Source organism: Xenopus laevis, chromosome 4L (assembly GCF_017654675.1).
Source record: "Xenopus laevis strain J_2021 chromosome 4L, Xenopus_laevis_v10.1, whole genome shotgun sequence".
Taxonomy (NCBI): Eukaryota; Metazoa; Chordata; class Amphibia; order Anura; family Pipidae; genus Xenopus; species Xenopus laevis.
Genome location: NC_054377.1, coordinates 114,963,640 through 114,977,570, shown reverse-complemented (window position 1 = coordinate 114,977,570; position 13,931 = coordinate 114,963,640). Strand labels below are relative to the sequence as shown.

The 13,931-nt window shown below is 35.4% G+C and overlaps 1 protein-coding gene across 1 annotated transcript; it reads right to left on the bottom strand.

Moving 5' to 3' along the window:
- Positions 1-1,018: 1,018 nt before the first annotated feature.
- Positions 1,019-13,470, bottom strand: rgs13.L (regulator of G-protein signaling 13 L homeolog). The gene is made up of 5 exons (XM_018257183.2): positions 13,176-13,470; positions 10,229-10,303; positions 8,275-8,336; positions 2,370-2,536; positions 1,019-1,962 (listed from the first exon to the last, which is right to left on the bottom strand). Exons 2-5 carry the CDS (start codon positions 10,288-10,290, stop codon positions 1,759-1,761), a joined length of 495 nt encoding a protein of 164 aa, XP_018112672.1. The 5' UTR covers positions 10,291-10,303; positions 13,176-13,470; the 3' UTR covers positions 1,019-1,758.
- Between the last annotated feature and the right edge of the window lie 461 nt (positions 13,471-13,931).

The following is a 13,931-nucleotide window of genomic DNA, read 5'->3' as shown; positions in this document are numbered from 1 at the left end:
CTGCACATGGTAGTGGGACATTGCACACAGTAATCTGTTTGGCAATTTTCTGTCACCATCAACTTTGCAAAGAAGTCTGGTTGATCGCTGGGGGGGTCGCTTTGGCTGAATGTGCGCTGCTGGAAGACAGGGCTGTAGTTGTGTCTAGGCTTATACTAGAGTCAATAAGTTTTCCCAGTTTTCGTAGGTAAAATTAGGTACCTCGGCTTATACTCGTTTCGGCTTATACTCGAGTATATACGGTAAAGCTGTCAAGGTGATATACAAGTCAATGGGAGCCATGCTTATCCTATTTGTCTATTTTTAATCAAGTCAGACTTTGACTAGTAATTGCCCAAAAACTTTAATAATTACAGGTTTTTGTATTTTTATGTGGATTGTTGAGCTTTTTTTTTTCGTTTATGTTTTTATGCTTGGATCCTTTAATAAATTACATGGAATTCATGGTTTTACAGAAATTGAGTTTACTTGAGGTTTCAAACGAATTTTAAAACCACTAAAATAAGATTTTTTTCCCCCCTAGAAAGTAGTCCCCTGTACTGCCCCATTCCTCTAGAGAAGATAACATAAAGTTAGGCTCTTACAATTATTGTCTGCCTTGTCTTCAGATAGTCTTAAAATCTTCTTTAAATTTCTTTTTTTTCTAATCCCAATGTTATGCAATTAATTTAAATAGCTGTTATTATTTTGTACAATATTTACCCTTTATTTAAGTTTGTTGCTTTGGTGCAGATTTATCAAAAATTATGAAAAAAAGATGAATTTTTATACAAATCTATATCAGGTGAAAAACGTGTGCTCATCCTTATTTGCCATATATTGTCACCCAAGTCTCAAAAGAATGGTGACAGCACTCTACTGATTATGTATGCCATACTGCTTTAACTAGGCTTTTCTTGCTAATTGAAGGCAATTATTGCTATAATGTATCATAACATCAGAATACATAGTATATTCAGGTACTTGCATCATTGAATCAGGTAAATTCACAATTTTTCACAATTTTGTTCATTAATCTTTTATTGTATACTGTATATACAACATATTAATTTACTAACAATTATAAGTTGATAACTGGTGTACAGTTGTAGTTATGCAGCATATCACGTAAATGAAAAAACCTACAGATCAATTGCAACCTACCAGCATTATGATCTGTCTGACTGTCTATCTCTAAATGTATTCAAATTCCAGAGGAATTTAAATGTAAAATGGAAGCAGTAACCAGGGAATGTTCACTGTTTGTGTCCAAAATATTTGATTCCCAAAACCCAGGTAGGTTGTTTTTTACTTAATGGGAGTTCCTCCTGCTCCTATATGTTTATGTATAAAAGCCTACATAGCCAGACAAACAGATAACAATATATACAGGTGGTAATCATAGACATATAACTTGCTCAAACCAATCTATATGATCATATAGTATTTGGAGACAAGGACAAACAGGATGTATGTACTAAAGGAACCACACAGCTCATATTTAGTATGCATTCCGTACATATTTACAAAGCTCGTTCATATGGGTATTGAGATAATTATCCCAAAAATGAATGGATTTAATTTTATTTATAAAAAAATATGGAAATTGTACCTGCACTTTATATGCTACTGAGATATAATACAATGGAGGCTTTACTACTTGGTATTGGGAATTAATGTAAAAGTGTAAAAAATAGGACACTATAAGAATAAGAAAATCTGTCTTGATTTTCTTGTTTAATAATAAAAAGTAACTTTAAATCTTTTAGTGGAAGACAGTCAGCCTGATTCATCCTTAGTGGTTACATTTTCTTCCTTTAACTTGCTTACAAGCGTTTGGTAAAAAAGTGAAGCCAAAAACCGAGGGTATGAATCTCTTTCCATGTGCCGTAAAACGATGATCTGGGCTTCGTCAAAACTCTGTGGAGTTGGCTGCTGAATTTCTTTTTCCAGCGCTTCTCTTGTTGGGCTGTCTATGTTGATCTGTAACACAGTTCGGAAAGGAATTTGTAGCATCACCATTAAATTAGTGTCAAGAGTATAGAAGGATGCTTCACCGGCCACCTGTTTTTATACTTTAGAACCATGAAACAAACTGTGATGTATTTCCAGAAGAAACGTGTAAAATAAGGTACAATGAATAAAATCACTGCAATGTATAATATTACCATAATATTATACACTTTATCATCCTGATCCTTAGCTCTACAAAGAAAGTTCTTTCATGTATACTGATACAGGCAACATTATAGAGGACATTGACTTTTCCAATAATATATATAGGGCATTTCCACATTTTGTTAGATGTTTATGTATGACTACGAGTCTATTTTCAAAATTTGGAAAAAGAAAACAAAGCAGTACAAATACATGTAAATCATTATACACACCTCCCTGGGAGAATTAGGTTTAATGTATGTTTTAAAGAGCTTCTTGGCCTTTAACGTTCGTCTCCACCTGGAAGTTATATTTTTGTATCTTTCACAAGCAAACCAAAACTCAATGTTCTCATCACTATACTCGGTTTTTAGGTAGGCAGCATAAACAGCAGGTCCATCTGCAATACAGAAGAAAAGAAAAACTTACACAATCGAACTGGATTGTTCAACTGTGAAAAATGACTGTACTTTTCAACATCTTTAGAGGCTAAATTTCACTATATTATTCAAGTCCAGTCAAAATAACAACTGCCTATGGGTATTGGATTTTTTTATTTTAAATATATTTTTAAAATGTTTTTCCTGTTTATTCAATTAAGAATCAATCCATAGATTATTTTTTTTTTAATGTAAGAAAAGGATTATCTTTTTACAATGATACTAAAGAAACCTGTAATATACAAGCATTAAATGAAGAGAGGAGGAAAAAAATAAAGGATTAAAGAAAAGTAAATGAAAGGTTCATTGTTTCACGACTGGAAACTTGTATATGCAATGATAATCATACAGATAATGATTATGTTTTTGCTCTGATTTATAATGGTATTCATAACTTCAGGATAAAATTTAATAAGGTCAAAAGTGATGGAGATGAAAGTACCAGTACCTGAGAAGTACCATAAATTGTCCGCACAGTATCTCCCTTCCTTCTTATTAGCCCCCCAGAGCCGCATGGGTCTGGATGCTAATGAGAAAAATAAACCACCTCTTGCATCCTTTTCATCTTTTACTCCACAGCTGATGTATTTGGGGCTTAAATGTTCTTATATTACCAGCTGTGAGTCTCAGTTGAGAGGGATATGCTGTACAGTATTTAGCACCTGGTGCGCATTCCTCCCATTTTTTTGCTTTCAAGTTTTTATTTCTGTGAACTCTGTTGGAAGGCGACAATACAGATCTGAACATTGCTCCCTTGTGAAAGGAAAGTAATAATGAACTAATTCATGCAGATTTTACTTTTTTGTGTCAATTTTAAATCTAAGAATTTTCACCTTCTAGCAATGATTTTCAGATGTCTGCATTATGATGTTCAGCAATTTGGCATTCTATTTAAGTTTCTCCCAACTGCAGTACCTTCACATTTATGTTATTTAGGCATAATAACAATGAATGAAATAATACAGATTTGTATATTGTTTAGGCTTTACATAATTTGTGGTAAATCTAAATCTGCAAAGAATTTCCATCTTTTTAGCAACACAAATCAAATGTTTAAAGTATGGAATAAAAATGTCTGCATTGTTAAGCTCAGTAATTTGGCATTCTATTATAGTTTCTCTTAATGGCTTTAGGCTCCACGTATTTTGTGGCAAATCTTAAACTGTATAGAATTTCCATTTTCAAGCAATGTTTTTTTTTTACAGAATAAAAATGTCTGTAATATTATGTTCTGTCATTTAGCATTCTATTTCAGCTTCTTCCATCTGCAGTACATTAGTAAACAGATGTACCATCAAACCCGCATTCCAATGAAGCAATAGACTTTGGTAAAAATATATCCTCCAATAAATATGAACCTAATCTAAGAAAAATGTCATCATAAAACCATGGAAGTCTTTTAGGTAGCAGATCTTTTCAAAGCAACGGGAACTATCTAATAATCAAATTTTCTTGTTTTTTTTTTACTACTGTGATTTGAGAGGCACTCTTGCTTGATGGTGTTTGGCAACATTTAGCCCTCTTAATACAATCAGATTTTGAAGATATAAACCATACTTTTTACTTCGTAACAGCAGCAAAAGTGTAAAGCGTTTTAAACCATTTCAAACCTATGTTAGCTCCTGTTCTCTAGTCGTAATTGCAAAGGACAAAAGTGAATCTATAAGAATTACCCATAAACATATGCTAACTCATGAGCTCAATCTGCTTATGAACACATAATTAACATACACAGCCATGTCTGTATACTTGTTAGGAGGTTTTGTTTACACCTGTAATAAGGGGATTTTGGGTCCTAAAAACCAACACTCCTACCCGAGCTTAAAGGGGACCTGTTACCCTAAAGCAAGGGCCGGTAAAAGCTGCCGACAAACCGAGTTGGCAGCTTATTGGTCCGTGCATGGTGCCCTCTGATGATGTTCCCTGATCGATATTTGCCCAAAAGTTGTGCAGGGTTAAAAATCCAGTCAGATCGCGGCCGCTCCTGTTCGTGATGCGGTCCTGCCCGTATTGCCTACATCATAATCCGATTGTTGGGCCCTAGGGCCCACGATCGGATCAGCCCGATATCGCCCACCTCAATGTGGGCATGTCGGGGAGAGATCCACTCATTTGGTGAAATCGCCAAACAAGCGAATCTTTACGCATATGTCTACCTTTAGAAATAATTTAAAATCCTTTTGGAATTTTATTTTGTTAGTCAAACAAAATAAACTTTACTCACACTATATAAATTATTTAAATTTTGTTTCTTTTAGTCTGGGAAATCACAATCCCAGCAAGCAGGAAGGTACCATTGTGCAAACACTATTATTAAAGGAGAACCAAACCTCTCATTGTGATAAGTCCCCATTGGCCCCCTCTTGGTTGACCCCCCTCCCTGCCTCCCCCTGCACAGTCTTACCCCTGAATTATTTCCGCTCTAGAAATAGCGACCACAAATGCAGAGTGAGCGCAGCGGAGCTCATGGGCGCCATCTTCTTCTCCTTGTTAATCTTCATGTCTTCTTTTTCCCCTTAGGCAATTTCCGTCTCTTGTGTATGTGCAGTTATCGCCAAGATTGCACTAACTGCGCATGCACCAATACGCCCCTCACTTCACAAAGAATACTGAAGAGAAGAAGATGGTGCTCACTCTGCATGTGTGCTCCAAGAAATATATTTCAGCAGCACTCCGATTTGGTGAAAAAAATTTGATTTATTTGTGCCTTAAACTTTACCAGCCCTTTTTCAAGCCTACACACCATGTAACATAAAATCCTTAAATATTAGGGGTGGGGAACACAATTCAAACCACCCTCCTAATCAGTGACTTATCACAGTAGCCCTGTGTAATGAATAATATAATACTGACTCCATATTATCCTCAATTCATATATTGTAATGTCCATTTTTATCATAAAAAGTGTCCATAGTGCTCGTTTCATGTGATAAGTGTCCATAAATTAATTTTGCTACCAAGTAATTGATAGTGTAGAACCCTTGAGGTGTGGGGGTAACTGGACTTTGCAGCTCAAAAAGTTAGAGATGAAGTAAATACATAAACTGGGTACAGTTTCCCCCGGTGGTTAACCGGGAATATACACCAATGTTATTTATTTAATTGAATATGGTTGACCTGACTTTTGTGCTTTGTGTAACATTTTTCTGTTTTTGTTTTTAGATTACTACAGCTCACGTCCTGGGAATGTCTGTGTTTTCCAATACATAGGCATTTCGGCCCAGGAACAGAGCATACAAATTGTGAGAACAATGTTACTACTTTTTTCTAACAATGTATAAATCACATTTTTTTAAAAAAAAAGGTCACTGGAGGAAAAAATTAATTTATGGACACTTATCACATGAAAGGAGCACTATGGACACTTTTTATAATAAAAATGGACATTACAATATATGAATTGAGGATAATTTGGAGTCAATATTATATTATTCATTACACAGGGCTACTCACTGATTGGAAGGGTGGTTTGAATTGTGTTCTTCTCCCCTTATAGACCTATTTAAAGGGTATTGTCATGGGAGAACATATTTTTTTCAAAACGCATCAGTTAATAGTGCTGCTCCAGCAGATTTCTGCACTGAAATCCAATTCTCAAAAGAGCAAACAGATTTTTTTTAATATTCAATTCTGAAATCTGACATATTGTCAGTTTCCGAGCTGCCCCAGGTCATGTGACTTGTGCCTGCACTTTAGGATGGAACTACTTTCTGACAGGCTTTCTTCTACTTAATGTAACTGAGTCAGTCTCAGTGGAACTTGGCTTTTACTATTGAGTGTTGTTCTTAGATCTACCAGGGAGCTGTTATCTTGTGTTAGGGAGCTGCTATCTGGTTACCTTCCCATTGTTCTTTTGTTAGACTGCTAACTTGCAATACAGCAGTAAAGAGGTACTGAAGTTTATCAGAGCACAAGTCACATGACTGGGAGCAGCTGGGAAACTGACAATATGTCTAGCCTCATGTCAGATTTCAAAATTGAATATTAAAAAAAATCTGTTTGCTCTTTTGAAAAATGGATTTCAGTGCAGAATTCTGCTGGAGCAGCACTATTAACTGATGCGTTTTGAAAAAAAACTTGTTTTCCCATGACAGTATCCCTTTAAGGATTGTATGTCACACGGTGTGTAAGCTTGATAAAGGGCTGGTAAATTCTCAAATGCCGCCTAGCTTAACGCACAAATAAATGACAAAATGACCAGTGCTGCTGAAATATATTTTTTGGAGTGGATATTGAAACTGCGCAGACAGAGTTACAGTCAGCACCCAACATCACAAAAGGCAGTAAGAGTGTTTGTGTAGCACTACTTGATATACACTCTGCATGTGCGATCATTATTTATAGAGGGGAAAGAATTCGTTGGTAAGACTGTGCAGGGGGGATGCAGGTAGGGGGGCCAGCAGTGGGGGCCAATGGGGACTTATCACAATGGGGGATTTAGTTCTCCTTTGAGGCAAACTTTGCATTATCCCAAAATCTTGTTTATGCCCCAGAATGGGGGACCTGGTGCCCATGCCCTGGTAACAAAATTAGACGGTATGGAAGGAGGGACAATGTGGGGAGTTCAGTGATATCTACGAAGTGCAGAATGGAAAGGCATAGTGAAGGGGCAGGCAATATATGATTGACAGCAGAGACTTTTAAACAATTGTATAATAGGTATGGATGTTTAAATAATTTAACTGGAAAAGGACTTTTATTATACAGCTTTTTGTGTCTGGGTGACAGGTCTCCTTTACACATCATTGTTTTCCTAAACTTTTCAGTTTCCAGCAGTTTGTCTTAATCATGGTTCTGAAATTTGAACCCCAAAGGTGTGTCTATAAACTAAAAGTCCCTCAATCTATCCCATAAAAAAAACGAACAAATGCAAAATTAGACAAAGGCTGGCAATACAGACCAAGATAGATTTATAGTAGATGCTGTTTGCTTAAAATTGAAGAAATTAAATGCGCATAGGCTGTGAACAGTAATCAGCTCCAGAATAGGAATTACATAATCTACATAATATATATCTGAAAAAACATGCTTAGAGTATCAACTATGACAAAAAAAGTAACCTGAATTTAACATAAATGCTGAGTTAGAATCTCAGCCAGCCGGGGAGCACCTCAAGCATAAAAATAGTGGGGGTGCCAAATAAGGACTGTGATTGGCTATTGGTAGCCCCTATTAGGACTTGCATCCTACAGGAAGCTCTGTTTGGCAGTACACCTGGTTTTTATTCAACTAAAACTTGCCAAGCCAGGAATTCAAAAGGGAGCACCTGCTTTGAGGCCATTGGAAGCAAAATCCAAGGGGTTGGTGAGCAACATGTTGCTCACAAGTCACTGTTTGGAGATGATGACTGATCTAATCCATATATACTTATACTTATATTTGAATAAAAGACTGGAATATGAATAGGAGAGGGGTTGAATAGAAAGACGAGTAATAAAAAGTAACAATAACAATAGATTTGTAGTCTTACAGAGCATTTGTTTTTAGATGGAGTCAGTGACTCCCAATTTGAAATCTGGAAAGAGTCAGAAGAAGAAGAAGAAGAAGGCAAATAATTAAAAAAATATAAAAAAATAAATAATGAATGGAAAAGTTGCTTAGAAATAACCATTTATAACATACCTAAAGTTAACTTGAAGATATAAACTTATATAGAGTGTTTTATAGGTATCTCATTGTGCATACTTTTAATACCTACATTGTGTTGACATCATTTTCTGAAAAGATTCAGCCCATTGCAAGGTTTCTTCTAAAGAAATGCTAGAATTAAACAAAAATATGGTGTCAAGTAATGAAAGAATATCATTCTATTAATTAAATGCTATCTTATCTGCATGATCTTTGATGGAACATTCCACATTGAACTAATGAACCAATACAGGATGGATGTTCAGGCCTATCAGGTTTCAGATCAATTTTCTCAAATCAGAACTCAGAATGTAAGCAGGACAGCACAGCGTCACACTACTGGAAGACTATCCAATAATCAGGACTAATTTGTTTTAAACATTTTACAAATGAGATGAATACATCATTTCACAAATCTTTTTATACAAATATTCAACAGGTTTGGTATTTTAGTCAAGGGTATGATGATATACTGTATATGCATAATCAAAGGAGATTTATTTGACATTCTTTACCTGTATTGCATATTCTTTTAAGGGGCAGATTTATCAAGGGTCGAATTTTGAGTTCATGGGAGTTTTTCCAAACTCCCATAAACTCCCATGAACTAGAAATTAGAAGAAGAAAAAGCGACCAATCAAATTTTTTTTAAAAAAATAAGAAAAATTAAAATCCGGGTGAATGGGATCGACCTGCAAACTTGAATCGAATTCAAATCAAATTTGATTCAAGTTTTTTCACCAAAAAAACTTTGATTTTCAGGATGTTTCCAAACAACTCCAAATTGATCCCAGAACGTCCCCCATAGGCTAAAACAGCATTTCGGCAGGTGGCGAATAGTGAAATTTGAATCCTTAAAGGGCCAGTACATGATCAATTTCAAAATTCAAATTCAATTTTTTAAAAAACTTTAATTGAATTTTAACTATTCCCTAGTTGAATTACACTAAAATAATTTGAATTTTCTTTTTGACCCTTAATAAATCTGCCCCTAAGTGTTACCAGTCAGTCCTTCAGTGAGCACTCCTAATACTTGTGAATTATTTATCATTTCTACACTATAGGTCTCATTTACTAATGGGGGCAAATATTCTGCACAATTAACTGTATTTTTATCCACAATCATTTCCAGAATTCAAGCACAATTACACCCATCAGGTGCAAAATTTTGAAGTAGATAACAAGCATTTCTGTTGATTAGCAAATTGCATGCAAAATGCATGTGGGTGGAAAGGGTGGTGTTAGAGTTAGAAATACAAACAATATGTACCTAGGGGATTTTAAAGGTGCTTAGCTTTAATTTTTTACCCATGCATGCTTAACTACATTGCACAATTCAATAGTATTATAAAAATACTCATTAGTGCTTTGTGGTAAAGTACAGGTTCAAAAGAAATTTTCAAAGGTGCTGAGCTTAAGTCCGCCATCCATCAATGAGCAAATCTGCAAAACAGATTTTTCTTAACTAATCCAGGAAAATATCTGTCTGTATTACCAATAAAATTAAAAAAAATCTATAATATTAGAGAACTGCTGTTGCAATGTAAAGAACTAATGTCAAATGAACCCTAGCTAGTGTGATATAGTAATATATTTCTATAGAGGTTTGCAATGTTGGATGGTTAGTTTCCTTATGAGAGCCTCATAAAAAGCAAAAAAATACATTTAAGGCCGAATGGGAACAAACATAGTGCCATTTAATAGCTGCACTTCTGTACATATTTTTATGCCTATAACCATGCCAATGATTGTAAATGAGTCCTTATATCGACCTGTTCTTAAGCATATATCTATTTTATTTCCCTTCAACCCTGAAATGTAAAAACTACAGAGCTTCTGACCAATTATAATGATAGGATTCTTATTGCTTTATTTGGGGTCTGTTATATTACAGCTATTGTCATATTTTGAACTAAATTTCAATGAGAATAAATCATGGCCTATTTATTACATTTATGGGAAGCTACTCAAAATCAGATTCACCATGCTTTCAGTTGAAATAAAGGCAAAGAATGAAAACTTACTGTAAACCATTATTTTTTGTTCTTGAGCAGGACCATCTTGAGGAAGACTGTTTGCAAACCATTTCCCTTATTACTCTAAAAGATATAATAGATATATAAACATATATTTGTATATAACTGAGCAAGTGTGTGTGAGTTTTTTTTTATATTAAACAAGGCCCCAATACATTACAGATGTAAACAGATGTAAACACATTGAAATGAATTGAAAAATTAACCTAGAAAAATAATAGTAGACTTAAGCAGAAAGCAAATTTAAAAATTACAAATTACAACAAACAATAAGCTAGTACAAGTATGGGATCCATTATCCTGAAACCCATTATCCAAGTTCCAAATTATGGGAAGGCTGTCTCCCATAGACAAAAAAAATAAAAATAAACAATAATTTCCATTTTTAAGAATCTTCTTTTTCTCTGTTATAATAAAACAGTATCTTGTACTTGATCCTAACTAAAAATTAATTAATCCTTATTGGAGACAAAACAATCCTTTTGGGTTTATTTAATGTTTAAATGTTTTTTTAGTAGACTTAAAGGAGAAGTAAACCCCTTATTAAAAAACCTCTACCCCACTACTTAGACCACCCTTCCTCCTCCCCCCCAGCCTAGCTGCTACCCCGGGCAAATATCCCTAACTCTTTACTTGCCCCTCCGTGCAGATTCTGTCCAGCAGAGTTCACAGCAGCCATTTTCTTTTCTTCGGTCTTCATCAGGAAGTAAGTTCCGTATCAGTGGATGCGCAGTTGGAGCAGTCTTCGGGCATTTGTCAACTGCGCATGTGCCGAAAGTGAGGAAAATTGCCAAAGTGCCAGAAGAAGACCCGATGAAGACAGAAGAAGAAGATTCTATAGAAAGCCACAGGTCCCAAGTATTCTGGAGAATAGGTTTAGTGATGGGCAAATTTGCTGGGTTTTGCTTTGCCGAAAAATTTCTGAATTTCCCGCGAAATTCTGGAAACATCGAAAAATTCACGAAATGGCGCCGGTGTCTCGTTTTTGACGCCGTTGTCCATTTTTGATGCCGGCATCTGTTTTTTTTTACACCACCGTCCGTTTTTGGCAAAATTGCACCGGCATCCAAAAAAACGGATGCCAGCATCCATTTTTTCGATGCCGGCAAATTTTGGCTGCGGTTTTGCAAATTTATTCGCCGGCGGCGAATTGCGGGAATCCGCCGCAAATTCCTGCCTGGTGAATAAATTCACCCAAGACTAAATAGGTTCCATACCTGTATCTAAAATATAATCCCTCACATAAAATGCTCATAAACTGCCTGTGTAGCTCTTGAGCAGACTGGGGGCCATACAAAAGCCACATCTAGGGGCCTATTTATCATGAATTATAAAGATTGAAGGAAAACATCCCAGTTGATGTTGCCATCAGCAATAAGATTTCAACAGTCACCTACAAGTAAGAAAACAAAGCAAAGATCTGATTGATTGCTGTGGACAACATTGCCGGTGATGGTTTCCTCCAATTTTTACATAGCATGATAAATAGGCCCCCTAGCCTCCAGTTGAACCGAGGCTTATGTACATTTGCATGCTTTCTATATGCAATGACTAAATGAAAAGGTAGAGCAGTATGCCACACTTCCTGAGATTAAGATGGTAGTTATGCAGTATTGGCCATTGTAAAACTATTAAAGTCCTATTTAGGAAAACAATAGCAGTTATTACTGGGAAACCAATCATACAGAACATATGAAGCACCCAATGTACATTATGGCCCATATTTAGTTCAATTAGATAAACTGATCTCCTAATTCATTTCCAGAGTTTACCATAGACTTCAAAAGAATTTGCATGTGATCCATGAGATGTCTATCTTACAGAATTTCATCTTGCCCTATATCTGTAAGGAGCTACTGAGTCTTATATTGTTTACCTTCCATCCAGCCTAAAGATCTGGAGTAGTATATAAACTTTTCACTGATTGCCTAGGAGGGAGATATTACCATAATAACCTTTATAAAACAGATCACATTAAGGCAACTTCAGACTTCTAATGGGAAATACTATTGGACAGTGTGAGACCCATTTATCAATATTCAAATTTTAGTGGTTTTAGAAGTTTGTGAAACCACAAATAAACTAATTCTGTGTGTAACCATGAAGATCTGAATATAAAAAGCATGAACAAAAAATATGACAATTACTGGCATAAAAAAATTCCGAAACCCTCTAAAAGTCTGATGGCTAAAAAAACAAATGGCAAGGTTAAAAGTGACTGCACGCGCTGCAGATAACAAGACCATGGCCAACATAACATTGTGCTATCAATGACCTTTTATATCATACTGAATGAACTATTCACTGCATTTAAGATAAAATGCATGCAACAGAGACGTGGAGGCCTACATATACATATCAAAGGTCGGATTTTAGTGGTTTTAGAGGTTTTTGAAGCCATGACTAAACCCGCTTTCTCTAAAACTACAAATGTTGTGACATTTATTAAAAGATCCAAATAAAAAACGTGTGAATGGAAAATTATGCTGAAGAATGTGCTCTAAAATACAAATACCTAGAAAAACCTTTAAAAATTCAAGTCTTTCAGATAATTCCTAGTGAAAAAAAAATCCAAAAACCTCAAAATCAAATTGATTTAAATGAGTCCAATAGGATCAGCTCCACTCCCATAGACTTCTATAGGATAGGCAAAGTGTTGTATTAGTGGCTTTTATGGTTTTTGCACTTGAATTTTTAGAGCTTTTACAAAAATAGGAAAACCACACATTTTTGGAGATTTGTGGAAAAAAATGAAATTTGATAGTAATTAGTAAATGGACCCCTTAGAGGGGTATTTGGATGCTAATGACTGAGAAAGGCTACAGCCTGCGCTCAAGTCTTGCTAAAAGTGCACTGCGTAAATAACACTGTGGGGAAGATCATTGACTGAGAATGAGAAACTGTGCAGATGATAAGTGCACACACCTGTACTTACATAGCATGCTCCGTGCTCACTGTTCTCACGTTGTTACTGTCTCTCTTGGGACATCATTTCCATTGCAGATTGTCCTCAGAAAAGAACCATGCTTCACATTAGAGTGCAGGTTTCCAACCACCTATGTTCACCCAAACTGAAAAATGGAGGTAATTTTGAAGATACTTATTGAAGATAAAAGAATAGTAAAATGTCTCCTTGACATGAAATAGTTTTTAAGTGCATCTCATGCTGTGCTTGTCTCGTGAATAGAAAACTCAAATGCTCCTCTTTCTCTGATAAATATCAAAGTGCAGATTGTGGTTGTGTTTCATCAGTCTTCATAGCCTAATCAGTGGAAAATAAGTGAAGATGTCTTATCTGCTCAACGGGACAGCAACAGCTTTTGAGTCACACCAACTTTTGTGTTATTCTTAACCCTATGTGTTCTGAGTGAGAATGTCCGCAACAAGAATAGCATATGGTCTAGAACTTGCCTTTGGTGAAATATTATTTAGTGCATTTTGTGCCAATTAATAAAATAGTAAACGCTATAGTTTATAGGTTATGGCAAAAGGACAGAGATGGTTAGCATCTCTCCATGTCTTTCATTCTTCTTCCATCTACCATCTTCTCATACAAATTACAAAAAAATAACACATTTTAAAAGGTTTTTGAGGCATCAAATACATATGGGAGCTTAAACGTGAAATCAGCAATATCGAAAGTGAAAGGTTCATCTTAATCAAGACTAAACTTTTTTGAATGTTAGGGTTC